Raw genomic sequence first — 15423 nt, forward strand, 5'->3', positions numbered from 1 at the left:
TGCAGGTTCAGTTATCAACCGTAAATGACAATTCCTAAAATCGTACATTCAGTCTGATCATGTCTTCTAAAATTGTGTTTATAACTTATTTACTATCTGCACTAGACTGTCACATAGACAGCTTAAATTCAACATATCCAAAAGCCAAAATTACTGTCTTCCCTTTGAGGTTTTTTCCTATTCTAATTTCTGTCTTTGGGTAAGCATTGGCACCGTCATTCATGTTGTTCAGCGTATAAACCTGGGGGTCATCTTTGTTTCTTCTTCTCCCTTAATGCCAACATCCAGTCAGTTATTAAATCCTGTTTGATTGTCTTTCCTAAATGTATCTCTGAGCTGTCCTTTTTATCTCTGTCCCCACTACTCTACCTAATCCAAGCAGCCATCACCATACCTGGACTTTTCTGCTAGCCCTTTAGATGGTCTTACCACATTTTCTTAGACTGTTTCAATCTGTTTTCTACACTGGTCAGATCTTCTTGAAACATAAATCTTATTCTGACACTTTCCTTATTTGGAGGCCTTTAACATCTTCCCATTTTCCTTAGGATGAAGCCCCAAATCCTTAACATGTACTTCAAGACCCTGCATTTTCTGGCTTTTACCTTCTTATCTCTTGTCACTATTTCCCTCACTCCATGTTTGCTTTCTTTTAACTCTTCAGAAGAATGACATTTTTTCCTGCCTTATGACCTTTACACAAGCTGTTTTCTTTGCTCAGAGTGATCTACTTCCCCACGATGTTTTAAATTCCTTAAAAGCAAAGTCTTTATGTAATATTTCTGTTACATTCTCCACTGTACTTGGAAGCTTATATTTAACACTGAGCATCTAATAGTTCACTAAGATATTGAGTAGTAAAAGCCTACTCTGTGTTGAAAATGTAATTGTATTGTTTCCAACATACAATCTACGATAACATACTGTGATTAAACATTGCCTGTGTCTTTCATGTATTCGGGGGTGTTTTGAATGAAATATGTCTTGTGCTTCTTGCTAGTTAATGAAGATGCTCTTTGAGTGTTCAGATGAGCGAATTGACTTGGAACTCATTTCTTTCTGCATTAATCTTGCTGCTAACAAAAGGAATGTACAGCTTATCTGTGAAGGTTAGTGCTTTTGAGCTTCATGGATAATCTCTATCATATGCCAATGGCAAATGATAGAAAATAGATAATAAGGAATTAAGAATTATGGTAAATATGTGAATTACATTTTTCTATAATTTAAAAAATTATAACCCAAATCCTTAAATGTCAGACTCATAAATATTCTTACATCATACGCAGACTTACTCTTTAGCAACATTTTATAAACTATTTTGTCAGTTACCCTTAATTGAAATTTAATTTTTAAAAATATTTTCTATGTGAAACAAAACTTCTTATTTGTAAAGCAGTCTGTTACAGTGTAAGATGTTGCAGTACAAGCAGATTAGCTGTTTGTTTCTGTAGTATCTTCATGAAATGATTTGTCATATATTTTGGTATTTCAGAGTTTGCTCAGTAGTTTTTACTTATTTGAGAAGTATACATGTAAATTATCAAAAAGTACAAATGCGCAAATAGGAAAAAATAAAAAATTTTATTTCCCCTATCCAGAGATAGTCATAGATAAAACTTTGGTACAATGCTTCTGCATATTGTAAATTGAAATGGGATTCTGTATATTTGGTGACATTGTTTTTTAAAGTTAATAATATCTGAATATCTTTCCATGTGATTAAATACTTTTATTAAATGTAATTGCCAGTAGCTGAAAAAATAGCTCATTAAAGGATTTTCCATAGTTTAATCTGCTGTTTGGATAGTTTGTGCCACTTTTCTATTACAGACAATGCTGCATAATTTTTCTTTCTCTGAATCTTTGATGTTTCCATTTTTATATTCTTAGGATAAATTCCTAGAAATACTATTTTTATGGATCAAGAAGTATATTTTACAAATTTGTGGTACACGTTTCATATACAGACTGTTTCTGTTTATGTGATATTCTAGAAGAGGCAAAATCTGTGTTTAAAAAGAAAATACAAAAAAGAGGAAATTGAAGAGAAAAGAAGAAAAGTAATTGTATTGGGAAGATCAACTAAGCACAAGGGAACTTTTGCAGTGAATGGAAATATTCTGTCTTGATATAATATATGAATTATAGAGAGGCATACATTTATTAAAATTAATAGATTCTATAAAATTTATGTATTTTCTATGTGTAAATTGGGTTTTCTTGAGAGCTGAAAATTTTAAAGATCATTAAATTTAAATGAACCTTAATTTTATTGGGGAATTTCTCTGTTATTATTACCAGGAAATGGGCTGAAGATGCTCATGAAGAGGGCTCTGAAGTTCAAGGATCCATTGCTGATGAAAATGATTAGGAACATTTCCCAGCATGATGGACCAACTAAAAATTTATTTATTGTAAGTGTTGTCTTTGGCTTTCTGTCTATTAAGATAGCCTGGAACTGAAGTTTTAAAGTTTGGAAATATAACTCTTCCTTATCTCTTGCCAAGTATTAATTCATGACCCAAGTTGGTTCTTCTTTTTATCAACTTCCTAGGAAGTTTAGCTCCTAGAGATTTCAACCTAAGTTTTAATACTGTTTTTGTTTTATGATCCCTGTCCCTAACCGTTTCAACCTCACTCCAGTTTTCTTGCCTTAAACCAATTCACCATAGACTCCCTTAGCCAAGTTATCAGTCTATGGGGTTGCAAAGAGTCGGACACGATTGAGTGATTGAAGAACAATTAAAACAAGAGAATCACATTTGATAGTTTTTCTTCCTATGCATTAAATTATTAGATTAGTTCTTATGTAGAAATATTTTAAATTTATGTTAAATTTTGTTTTCTTCAGGATTATGTTGGGGACCTTGCTGCTCAGATCTCTAACGATGAAGAGGAGGAGTTTGTGATTGAATGTTTAGGAACTCTTGCAAATTTGACCATTCCAGACTTAGACTGGGAATTGGTCCTTAAGGAGTATAAGCTGGTTCCATACCTCAAGGATAAGCTAAAACCAGGTCTGTGCTAAGTATCTCACTTCTGCATAATCATTATTTCTGTCTTTTGTGGGTAAAGCTGCTAGAGCAGTATTTTGTGACCATTATTATATTGTGTTCCCAGGCCTCTAGTTCTAGCCCTACTTCTAATTTATTTCTCCCCAAAAAAGCAGTCACTGGTTCTCCTCTTATATGTATATACTCTTTTCCCTAACAATATGTTTTCTTAATATTAGTTTCCCTTTACTATCCTGCCTTACTATTTTTTTATCCTGCCTTTTTAAAATTACCAAATAACCATCCTGCTCTACATGAGTTCACGTGCGCACACAAAGTTCTTTGAGGCATTGAAATGACTCTTCTATTTTCTTTGTTTACATTGTCATTCATTTATATTTTCAAAGACTTATGGAAAATACAATACAACCTCTCTACTGCTCCAGAAACCACGAACTTTCATTGTGGAATGGAATTCTCTGAACATGGAGCTTTGGGAAGAGGACAAATCTGTACACATGTTAAAGGGTCATAAGAACTGATTTAATAGCTTTCAGTATCCTTTCTGTGAATTAGAATCTTGGAAATATAAGAGGATTTGTATCAAGACTTTTCAGTGAAAACTTTCTGTGATGTTCACTTCACTAGGTGCTGCAGAAGATGACCTTGTTTTAGAAGTGGTTATAATGATTGGAACTGTATCTATGGATGACTCTTGTGCTGCATTGCTAGCCAAATCGGGGATAATCCCTGCACTCATTGAGTTGCTAAATGGTAAATTATAATTTATCTTACTTTTATGCTAATATATAAACCCATTATCTGCAGTGATAATATTTATCTTGTTGCATTGCTCATCTTATAGCCACTTAAATTATATAGTTAGCAAAGTGAATTAAATATACATTTTACTAGAATTAGATAGCATATTACCAAATAGTTTTAGGTTGCAAGGTTAAGAATGTTCCTATGAAGTGATTGAGGACCAATTTTATAGATAACTACCCTGCTCTTATCAACCTTGAACAACTAAATATTCTTCCATTCATTCTTTCTGTTGAGCTTTGTCTTGGTTGAATTATATCTCTTTCCTTGCACAAACCCTTTTTTATAATAACTTGATTTCTAATCAGAAAGGTTTATTAGGAAGCTAATTCTAATCATCATATTCTTTTCTGGATCCATATATAGTGTTGTCCTCTAAACTTTCTGCAATGAAGAAAATGCTCTCTATCTGCACTGTCCAATACATGTGGCTGTTGAATACTTGAAATGTGGCTGTTGGGACTGAGAACCTGGATTTTAAATAAAATTTAAATAAATTTAGTTAGCCACGTTGGCTAGGATTACAGTGTAGGCCAGGAGTTCTAGATAGTCTTCCCCTTACCTTTATTTTGCTCTTAAGGACCCAGTTCATCATTTTCCACTGCATACAAAATTTGTCTGACTCTAAATATATTTTATTAGGGTCAAGTTCTCTAGGACTTTGTTTTATTAGTCTGCTCGGACTGCCAGAATGAAGTATCGCAGACTGGGTAGCTTAAACAACCGAAATACATATTCTCATATTTCTGGAGGTTAGGAAGTCTGTCGAGGTGCCAGCCAATTTGATTCCTGGTGAGGTCTTTCTTCTTGGCTTGCACAAGTCCAGCTTGTTATATCCTAACATCCTTATATGGTGGGGGCAGTTGGGTGGAGAGAGGGAGCAAGAGAAAGCACAAGCATACACAAGTGCTATGGTATCCCTTCTTATAAGGTTACTAATCTTATAGGATTAGGACCCCAGCTTTATGACCTCATTTAAGCTTAAGTACTTCCTTCTAAGCCTCTCTCTGAATATAGTCACATTTGGGTTTAGGGCTTCAACATACGAATTTTGGAGGGATGCACTTTGGCCCATAGCAGATTTACATTAAAAGTAGCTAATTAGTATAGAAGTTAAATATACTAATATGGAAAGCTGAAAAAGACTCTCTAATCTCAGTCTTTCCTGTGCCAGATATAATATATATGTATTTTATATTATTTTAATAGTCTTTTTTTGAAGTGTTCATAAAGAAAAACACAGAAGTTATAGGTATATGTAGAACAGTGAATTTTTAAAGTGAGAGTTCTCATGTTATTACCACTCATATGAGGAAATGAATTATTACCAGCACCCTAGAAATCCCTCTTCTGCCACGTCCCAGTCATTGCCACCTTCTCCAGAGGGGTTCTGTTTTTGCTCTTATCACCCATAGATGAATTTTGCTTAGTTTTCAACCTTTTAGAAAGAGAATCTAGTTTATTTTGCCCTGAATTATAACTCTGAGATTCATCTTTGTTGTGTACTGAAGTGTTTCCCTTTATTGCTCTGTAAATAAATATACTACTATTTTTCCTTTCTAACTATTGGTTCATAGTAGGGTGGGTTTTCTGTTTGTTTTTTAAGAGAAAGGGGCTTTTATAAGTAATGCTCCTATAAACATTCTTAAATGTTTCATTTAGTGAACATATTTGCTCATTTCTATTAGACACACACTTAGGAGTAGAAGAGAGTATGCATGTATTTGACCAAAAATAATGCCAATCTGTTTTCCAAAGCAGTTGTGCCAATTTTCAGTCCCTCTAACAATGTACAGAAGTTCCAGTTATTCTACATCACCAACATATTTCAGCATCCAACCTCTTTAATTGTAGCCTCCGTAGTGGTACTGCATTGTGATCTTAATTTGCACTTCCTAATAATTAATGTTGGAGAAGGAAACGGTAACCCACTCCAGTATTCTTGCCTTGAGAATCCCATGGACGGAGAAGCCTGGTTAGGCTACAGTCCACGGGGTCGCAAAGAGTCGAACACGACTGAGCGACGGAACGAAACGGAATAATTAATGTGGAGAAGGAAATGGCAACCCACTCCAATATTCTTGCCTGGAGAATTCCGTGGACAGAGGAGCCTGGTGGGCTACACAGACCATGGGGTCATAAGCAGTCGGACACGACTCAGGGACTAACAATAATTAATGAAATTAGTACCTATTTGTGTTTATTGGCTGTTAGATATGGCAGATAAAGTGAGGTGCCTATTTATTCTTTTGCCCAGTTTTCTCTGCTAAATCTTGAAAAGTTTGATTTGTAAATTCTTTTACATATTCGTTTTTAATGGTCATCTAGAGATAGTGCCTCCATATTTGAAGTATTTCTACAAGTAATATATGTGGATTTGCTTTGGTACACCCTTCTCACAGCCAGGAGTTTTCATGTTAGAAGTAATTGAAAGGCTAGGTAATTGGGAGGTGAAACTAAAGACAATGTAGTTGTCATAATGAGAATGAGGATTTTGTAGTGAGCTGGAGAAAGTTGAAACAAAATGACCTGGGTCCTTAAATTGCTGTCTCACATTGATTATGACTGAGAGATAAAATAACAGAGCCAGCTCAGTGTTTTACCATATTTTGATGTTCTCTGACATGTTACCACAGGCAGAGGCTGTATACTAATATTTTTTGGAAATAAATGGATTTTCAAAATTAAAACCCTTGGGGTTAAATGAGGGAACATTGTATGCCAACAGAGTAATTAATAAAATTTTAACCCAAATAGTCTGAGTGGTACTTTGGTAAATTAGTGAGGAAAATTATTTGGAATGGCTGGACTTTGAAGAAATCACAGTTTATTTCACCCAACTAGTTAGATGCTCTGTTGACCTGTAAATATTTGTCTAACAGATACCACTGAACTGTTGCCAAGAGTTGGTATCAAACTATTAGTTAATCAGATTTCATAACCAATACCTAAAAATTGTATTTCTGTAAGTATTTGCCTTTGCCATTACATAATATTAATCAGTGGTCATCTGACATTCTGTTAAAGTCATCTTTTTATGATAATAAACATTTCTTAGTTTGTATGCATGCATAACATTCTTTTTACTAGTATAATTAATTAGTGTGGAGCTAAAGTTACTTTATTACTTCATGCCAATAATTGAAGTTTAATTTTGTTAACATTATTCAATGAAGAAAAAACCTGTTTATAATAATCTAATTTATACCAGAAACTTAGAATTTAGAGGGTGTGATTTTTTTTTTTTAAGAACCATTTTTGTCCTGTGAGGTCAACATTATAGAGACAAAATAGAACAAGATTTATTTTACAAATTAAAATTATCTGAAGAATTTTTATGAGGGACCAAAAAACCTCCTCCCCACAAGTGGTGGTAAGTTTTGCCATTTCACATTAGAGACTTAGAGGTTAATTTAATAAATTTCTTTATACTTGGTGTCAATATAGCAAAAATTACTATTAAAGCACTGTTACTATTCTCTTAAACTATCTTGTTTCTCAGTTCTTCCTAAATACAGCCTTTTGAGATGAACAGTCTCAAATAGTTTGGTTTGGAATCAGAGATGATATAATTTCTCTCTTCAAAATCTTATTTTTTATTTTTGTTTTACAAAGTCATAACCTATTTAGTTTAACAACAACCAAACTTAGTAAAACTTCTGAAAATATATCATTATGAAATTTTTGACTGATAATCATGTAATTTAGAAAAAACATTTAAAACATAAATGATGTATGGCAGCCATATATTACAAATAATTTAAACTATCCTTTACCTGTCTCCTTGTCACCTTTGGGTTTTCTCGTTCCTCACTTTTTCCCCTCAGTGTTTTTTAGTTTTGTATATAACTTAGTTTTTTTTTTTCTGGTAAGAATAAAGAAAGTAAGATAGAATCTTTATTTTTTTTTTTAAGAATAGTTTCTTGTATATCTATGCCACCTTTATAGTTCTGGTTTCTGATTTCTTAATTAGTAAATTCAGTGTGCAGGTTCTATCCCAGGCTACTTTATACACTTCCGGAAGAAACAGCCTCTTAAATCCACAGAGTGCTGAGGTGGGGAGCCCCCAACCACGTCAGAATCGTTTCACATGTGATAATATACTGTATATAACTTAGTATTTTTATTTGAAGTTTTCTGTTGCCTTTTAGCTCAACAAGAAGATGATGAATTTGTTTGTCAGATAATTTATGTCTTCTACCAAATGGTTTTCCATCAAGCCACAAGAGATGTCATAATCAAGGAAACACGTATCCTTTCAGTGTTCATCATAAGTAATGATACTTCACATATTCAGAAAAGATACATTTTTAGGTATTGGAAATTATAACTTTCTTTACTGCCTCTTTTAGATTCAGTGAGGTTTCTATCTTGATTTGAGTTTTCTTTATCTATCCTTCCCTTTTCCCATACTGTTGTTTATACATTCCATTTCTTTTTATAACATTTTTAAATTAACTATTATTTTGATTATTGCTTTGTAAGAGCCAGTGTTTATTTAGGATTTATGGTATGTTAAACCCACTCCAGTATTCTTGCCTGGAGAATCCCATGGACAGAGAAGCCTGGCAGGCTACAGTTCATAGGGTCGCAAAGAGGGGAACATGACTGAAGCCACTTAGCACACACGCATGGTATGTTAATGCATTTATTTAATCATTTACTATTTTTTCCTGAATTCAGTTCCTCTGTTTCTCTACACTGGTTTTCTTTCTTAATTGATTACTTTCTCTTATACTGCTTAGTGAACATCTATAGTAATAAAATGCATCTGTATCTGAAAATAACTAGTTTGTCCTCTTTAAATATAATTTGGCAGAATATGAAATTTCTAGATTGCCCATTATTTCCCTCATCATTTTGAAGGTATTTTTCCACCTTTAATTGCTGCCAATGAGAAGTATATAGTCTACTAATTATCTTTCATAAAGTATATTGACAACTTACTTTCCTTTCCCTTATAAGTGACTTGATCTTTCTGCCAGGAAGACCAAAAGATGTTTCAGGGTTTTGTTTTGTTTTTTAAGCCACTATAGTTTTATTAGAATTTGAGTTGGTATTCATCACCCTTGCTTGATTTTTCTAAGTATGCAAATACAGTGTTTGTACTTTGTCTTTTTTCTAATTTTAGGAAAGTTTTCTTGAGTTGTAGTTTATAGTATTTTTTTTGTTCTATTGCCATGATTGTCTTTAGAATTCCTATTATGTCAAATCCTCTTTGCCTACCTTTAATATCTGTCATTTTCTAATCTTTTTAATCTCTTTTCATCTTTTTAAATTTTACAAATTTTCTTGTTTTTTACCTTCTATTTAACTCAGAGTTTATCTGTTGCTTTTATTTATTCTTATATTACTATAAACTTAGTTTTAATATATCTGAAATGATTTTTAATTATTTCCTGAATTACCTCTCTGAGTTTTCTAATTCTGATTCCTATTATTCTTTCATATATATATGTATGTGTATATATATGTATATAAATTTCTTAAATGTTTTCTTTTTGAAATACTAGTTATATGAAATTATCTTATGTTCTCTCTTCCTTATAATAACCATATCCATATATGTGATTTTTTTTTTGTTGACTTGATTGACAGTGATTCTTTTCCTTTATTGTGTGAAATACTTTGTATGTGAGTTTCTGTTTGAAATTAATTTTTCTGAACTTTTAGGAGGGTCAAATCAATCAAGAAAGTTTTACAGCCATGTAGCTCTAGAGCTTCTTCTTTAGTTATTGTCACAATTTTCATGTTTTCAAAAGTATGACCTTATACATTCTGAGATTTACTGGCTCTTTTTCTTGCCTATTTTTATTTCATTTTTCCTTTTATTATCCCTGTTTTCCAAGTAAATGAAACATTAGATTTTTTGGTCACCTTGTATTAATGATTGTATTTTAAAATTTAAAGTTAGATTTCAGATTAATATTTGAATTTGGAGAAATGCAGAATTCTCTAACGTGTTTGAACAACCTCGTATCAGTTTGTATCTTTAACCACTTTTTATATAGAGGCTCCAGCATATCTCATAGATCTGATGCATGATAAAAATAATGAAATCCGAAAAGTCTGTGATAATACATTAGATATTATAGCGGTAAGTAATTTTTCTTCCTACCAAAAGTATAATAGTCTTTATTTTATGGAATGAAAGAGCCATTGTACACCTGTTTAGAACTTTGCATTCAGTGTACAGTTAGCACAAGTTTGTATTTTGGTAAAGCTCAGAAAATGAAGTGATACTAAATTCAGTTTTTAATTAAAGTATGGTTGATTTACAATGTTGCATTAATTTCTGCTGTACAGCAAAGTGATACATATACATGCATTCTTTTTTATATCCTTTTCCATTATGGTTTATCATAGGATGTTGAATATAGTTCCCTGTGCTATACAGTAGGACCTTGTTGTTTATCCATTCTATGTATACTAGTTTGTATCTGCTAACCCCAAGCTCCCACTTTATCCCTCTCCCACCTTTCTACCCTTTGACAACCACAAGTCTGTTCTCTATGTCTGTGAGTCTATTACGGTTTTGTAGATAAGTTGATTTATGTCATAGTTTAGATTCCACAATAAGTTATATCATATGATATTTGTCTTTCTGTTTTTGACTTCACTTAGTATGATTATCTCAGTCCATCCATGTTGTTGCAAATAACATTATTTATTACATTTTATTTTTTATAGTTGAGTAGTATTCCATTTGGAGAAGGAAATGGCAACCCACTCCAGTGTTCTTGCCTAGAGAATCCCAGGGACGGGGGAGCCCGGTGGGCTGCCGTCTATGGGGTCGCACAGAGTCGGACACGACTGAAGCGACTTAGCAGCAGCAGCAGCAGCAGTATTCCATTAGGGGCTTTCCAGGTGGTGCTAGTGGTAAAGAACCCACCTGCCAATGCAGGTGATATAAGAGATACGGGTCAGGAAGATCCCAATCCCTGGGTTAGGAAGATCCCCTGGAGGAGGGCATGGCAACCCACTCCATTGTTCTTGCCTGAAGAATCCCCATGGACAGAGGTGCCTAGCAGGCTACAGTCCCTAGGGTCGCAAAGAATCAGACACGACTGAGCAACCCAGCAGCAGCAGCAGTATTCCAGTGTATATTTGTACCACATCTTTATACATTCATCTGTCAATGGATGGATAGGTTATTTCCATGTCTTGGCTATTGTGAATAGTGCTGTTATGAATATGGGGTGCATGTATCCTTTTGAATAATAGTTTTGTCCAGATATATGCCCAGGTGTGGGGCAGCTGGATTATATGGCAGCTCAATTTTTACTTTTTTGAGACACCTTCATACTGTTATCCATAGTGACAATTACATTCCCACCAACAGTGTAGGAGAATTCCCTTTTCTCCACACCCTCTCCAGCATTTTGTTATTTGTAGATTTTTTTAATGATAGCATTCTGACTGGGGTGAGATGGTGCCTTATTGTAGTTTTGATTTGCATTTCTCTGATAATTAGTGATGTTGAGGATCTTTTCATTAGCCCATTGGCTATCTGTTTGTCTTTTTTAGAGAAATGTCTATTTAGGTCTTCTGCACATTAAATTCATTGTTTAAACATTATTAAAACCTTTGGCTTTCTACTTTTGACTAGAGGTTGCTTACTTAAAGAGATTTTATACATATTCAAAGTTTTATATCTAGTCTGCATGTCATCTCAGAATCACTTGTTTTTCAGAAAAATTATTGCAGAGAATCAGGGGGGTTGATGACAGTCTTGCTAAAACTCAACACCATCAACTTTACAGTTTGGTCATTAAATTTTTTTTAATAAAATAGAATCGCATAACTATTTTTTAAGGCTTTGATAAATTTTGTTGTATACATTGACTTGTTTTACAAGTTGTTTTGGAATGATGTTAGTTCACTTCAGTTGCTCAGTCATGTCTGACTCTTTGTGACCCCATGGACTGCAGCACGCCAGGCTTCCCTGTCAATCACCAACTCCCAGAGCGTGCTCAAACTCATGTCCATCCAGTTGGTGATGCCATCCAACCATCTCATCCTCTGTTGTTCCTTTCTCCACCTGCCTTCAGTATTTCCCAGCATCAGGGTCTTTTCCAATGAGTCAGTTCTTCGCATCAGATGGCCAAAGTATTGGAGCTTCAACATCAGTCCTTCCAATGAATATTCAGGACCGGTTTCCTTTAGGATGGACTGGTTTGATCTCCTTGCTATCCAAGGGACTCTCAAGAGTCTTCTCCAACACCACAGTTCAAAAGTGTCAATTCTTTGGTGCTCAGCTTTCTTTATGGTCCCAACTCTCATATCCATACATGACTACTGGAAAAATCATAGCTTTGACTATACAGACCTAAATGTCTCTGCTTTTTAATGTGCTGTCTAGGTTTGTCATAGCTTTTTTCCCAAGAACCAAGAGTTTTAATTTCGTGGCTGCAGTCACCATGTGCAGTAATTTTGGACCCCAGAAAAAGTCTTTCACTGTTTCCATTGTTTCCCCATCTGTTTGCCATAAAGTGATGGGACTAGATGACATGGTCTTAGTTTTTTGAAAGTTGAGTTTTAAGCCAACTTTTTCACTCTCCTCTTTCAGTTTCAAGAAGCTTTTTAGTTCCTCTTCGCTTTCTGCCATAAAGGTGGTGTCATCTTCATATCTGAGGTTATTGATATTTCTCCCTGCAATCTTGATTCCAGCTTGTGCTTTATCCAGTCTGGCATTTCGCATGGTGTATTCTGCATATAAATTCAATAAGCAAGATGACAGTATACAGCTATACTCCTTTCCCAATTTGGAACCAGTTTGTTGTGCCATGTCTGATTCTAACTGTTAGAACTATTTGGAATGATGAAACACCCCCAAATTTTAATGTTTTTCATGACTTTAGAAATTTTAAAAGTATATGTCACTGTTAAGAATTTGATCAGAGGGATAATCTGAGTCCTGCATTAGAAACTTGCTCACTTTGCAGACTTTTCTTCAGACTTTGTGCTGCCCTTCCACCTGGAATTGACCCTTGTACCTGGGATGTGCTAGATGATACTTTTCTTTGAATATTTTTTTGCTTGTGGCATACACACATGGGCAATCTCGTTCCTTCTTTGGACTCTATTTACACTATTTATTTTGGCCACCCTGTAAAAAATTTCTTGAATATAACCTACTCAGTCGTGTTCAACTTAAGTGTTTTAAAAGGATCAGCTGAGCTACCAGGGAAGTCCAGGAATACTTGAGTGGGTAGCCTATCCCTTCTCCAGCAGATCTTCCCAACCCAGGAATCAAACTGGGGTTTCCTGCGTTGCAGGCGGATTCTGTCAGCTGAGCTACCAAGGAAGCCCCTTAAAAAGGATCAGAATAGAAGTATATAAAGAATCAATTTATAATGTCCTTGAAATCCTCTAGTTGACATTTCTGCTAGTGATTTCATTACAAAATCAGATAATCAACAGGTACTTTCTGATCAGTCTCCTACATTTTAGTTCAGAAATTCATGTTTATTTGGTATCACCTGATTTTTGGATTTGACCAGTATATCTTTACTGGTTTAAAATTAAATCAGTACACTGACATTTTAGCTTTGATATATAAATTAAAATAGGGAAGCTTTATGTATTAAACCCTTGTTTAACCAAGATGTTTTAACACATAAGCCACTGGTCACAGAGTTTATAAACAGTTTCATGGTTCTTGTACTATTTTCTAGGAGATCACTGATGTCATTGTTGTATATAAAGTATATAGTATAACAGTAAGAAACTTCCTAAAATTCTATATCTGATTATCTTACCTTAAGCAAGAAGAAGAGAGATGTCAGTCTGTTATGAATCGCCTTTATCATACTTTTAAAATTACCTTATTTTGAGAAGAAGTGATAGAAAGTAAAAATACGTTTGGATGTTTGTATTAGGTAGGTTTGGGTAAGAATGTAAGTTAGTGATAGTTCCAAAAGACCAGCTTAGTCTTATCAAAATATTTATTGTAAAATATGAATATGTTTCTTATAAGATAAAATTCTCATTCCCAGTATTTCTAAGCTCTGGGCTCAAGTCTCTGATCTTAAGTATGAGTTTTCCCCACCTTGCATCTTCTGTCCTCTTTCTTTCTTTCTCTCTAGAATCCACATTTTGAAAAAATCTCTAAATATTACTTCCTCCATTTTTTCATTTTCCCATCTTTTCTACCTTCCCCTTTCTCTTTTCTACCAGTTCTTCCTCTGCATCCATTACTCCATTGAAATGGTGCTAATAAAAGTCATCTGGACTGTCATGTTTTGAAATCTGATGAACATTTTTAGTTTTCATTTTACTTTGTTGATCCTATGTTCCTTGCAAGAACTTATAAATTTTGTTCAGACTTAAAATATAAACTCACAAAGAAAATTATTTTTAGATTATTACATTCATAAAAAGTCTTGTGAATAAGAGGACATCCAAGAAGAAGAATCAGTGAAATGAAACTGGTGATATATCAACTACCTATATATATATAGTTCCCTAAAATGCTATCTGATCATGTGAGTTAGTATAAAACAAATTTGAACAAGTAGTCTGAAGGTTTACCTAATTCTCTCTACATCAGACTTATGAAGTGTGTATTTGATATGCTGCCAAGCAATTTTAGATTGTTTCATTTCATACTTTGGAAAACTTAAAAGTCTAAAATGTTATTCAGAAATACCAAAGTTGTTAAACTGAGACCATTTAAAGATACTCACATTTTCATCATTAGTGTGATCTGGAAGTCCTATGCTGCTACTCCATCAACTGAGTCATAGTTATGGCTGAGGTTCTTAGAAGAAGTCCAATACAGCGGATAGATGGACACCAGACTCTGGAAACATCGCATATTCTGTTTGAAGAATGTTTCTTTACCTTTCTGTACTATACACCTATAGGATCTGAGGCCCTGGCTCAATTTTAGCTTGTCAATAGGGAAGTGCAGCAGCAGGAGCAACTTCTTGAAACATCTTTCTCCTCAATTGAGTAGGGGTTCCGGTCTTAGATTCAACCTTTGACCTTTATGAGGTTGCAGCTTGACCCTATAGAGTATTGCATTTAGAATACAACTGATTCTAGTTCTCACCTACTGAATAATCTCAGGCAATTTATTTAACTTTTTGAAGATCTAGTTTACATTGATACTTCTGAGGATTAAAGAAATTAGAGAAAATATATATGAAGCATCTACCACATGATGGTCACTTGATATGTTTTGTTCAAACTAAACCAAAATTCAGTCCTAGTTGTGAAGTTTATATATAGATTAAAAATCTGAATCAACATTTCCTTTCCTTAGTGAAAATTAAAGTCATTCAGTCGTGTCCAACTCTGTGATCCCATGATCACTCTTTGTGATCTAGCCTGCCAGGCTCTTCTGTCCATGGAATTCTTCAGGCAAGAATACTGGAGTGGGTTGCCATTTCCTTCTCCAGGCAATCTTGCTGACTTAGTGATTGAACCCTGGTCTCCTGCATTACAGGCAGATTCTTTACCATCTGAGCCACCTGTACAGTTAATTGTTTACATTATTTTCTGTTCATTTTGACTGTTAAAATGATATGGGAAGATAATCTGTTCACAGTTTGGATTTTAAGTATGGAAAGTTATTTGGAATATATGTTTTGGCCAG

The 15423-nt window shown here is 34.1% G+C and overlaps 1 protein-coding gene across 1 annotated transcript in view; it reads left to right on the top strand.

The window, feature by feature from the left end:
- The window catches only part of KIFAP3 (kinesin associated protein 3), a 151629-nt gene that overhangs the window by 89818 nt on the left and 46388 nt on the right, over nt 1-15423 (top strand). The window contains exons 12-17 of the mRNA XM_088845481.1: nt 1001-1109; nt 2305-2417; nt 2855-3020; nt 3645-3770; nt 7973-8071; nt 9833-9918. Of these exons, the coding sequence (XP_088701607.1) occupies nt 1001-1109; nt 2305-2417; nt 2855-3020; nt 3645-3770; nt 7973-8071; nt 9833-9918 (699 nt within the window). The remainder of the gene's footprint in view (nt 1-1000; nt 1110-2304; nt 2418-2854; nt 3021-3644; nt 3771-7972; nt 8072-9832; nt 9919-15423) is intronic.

This window comes from Moschus berezovskii, chromosome 17 (assembly GCF_049115385.1).
Source record: "Moschus berezovskii isolate FMDL1 chromosome 17, NW_MosBer_1.0, whole genome shotgun sequence".
Taxonomy (NCBI): Eukaryota; Metazoa; Chordata; class Mammalia; order Artiodactyla; family Moschidae; genus Moschus; species Moschus berezovskii.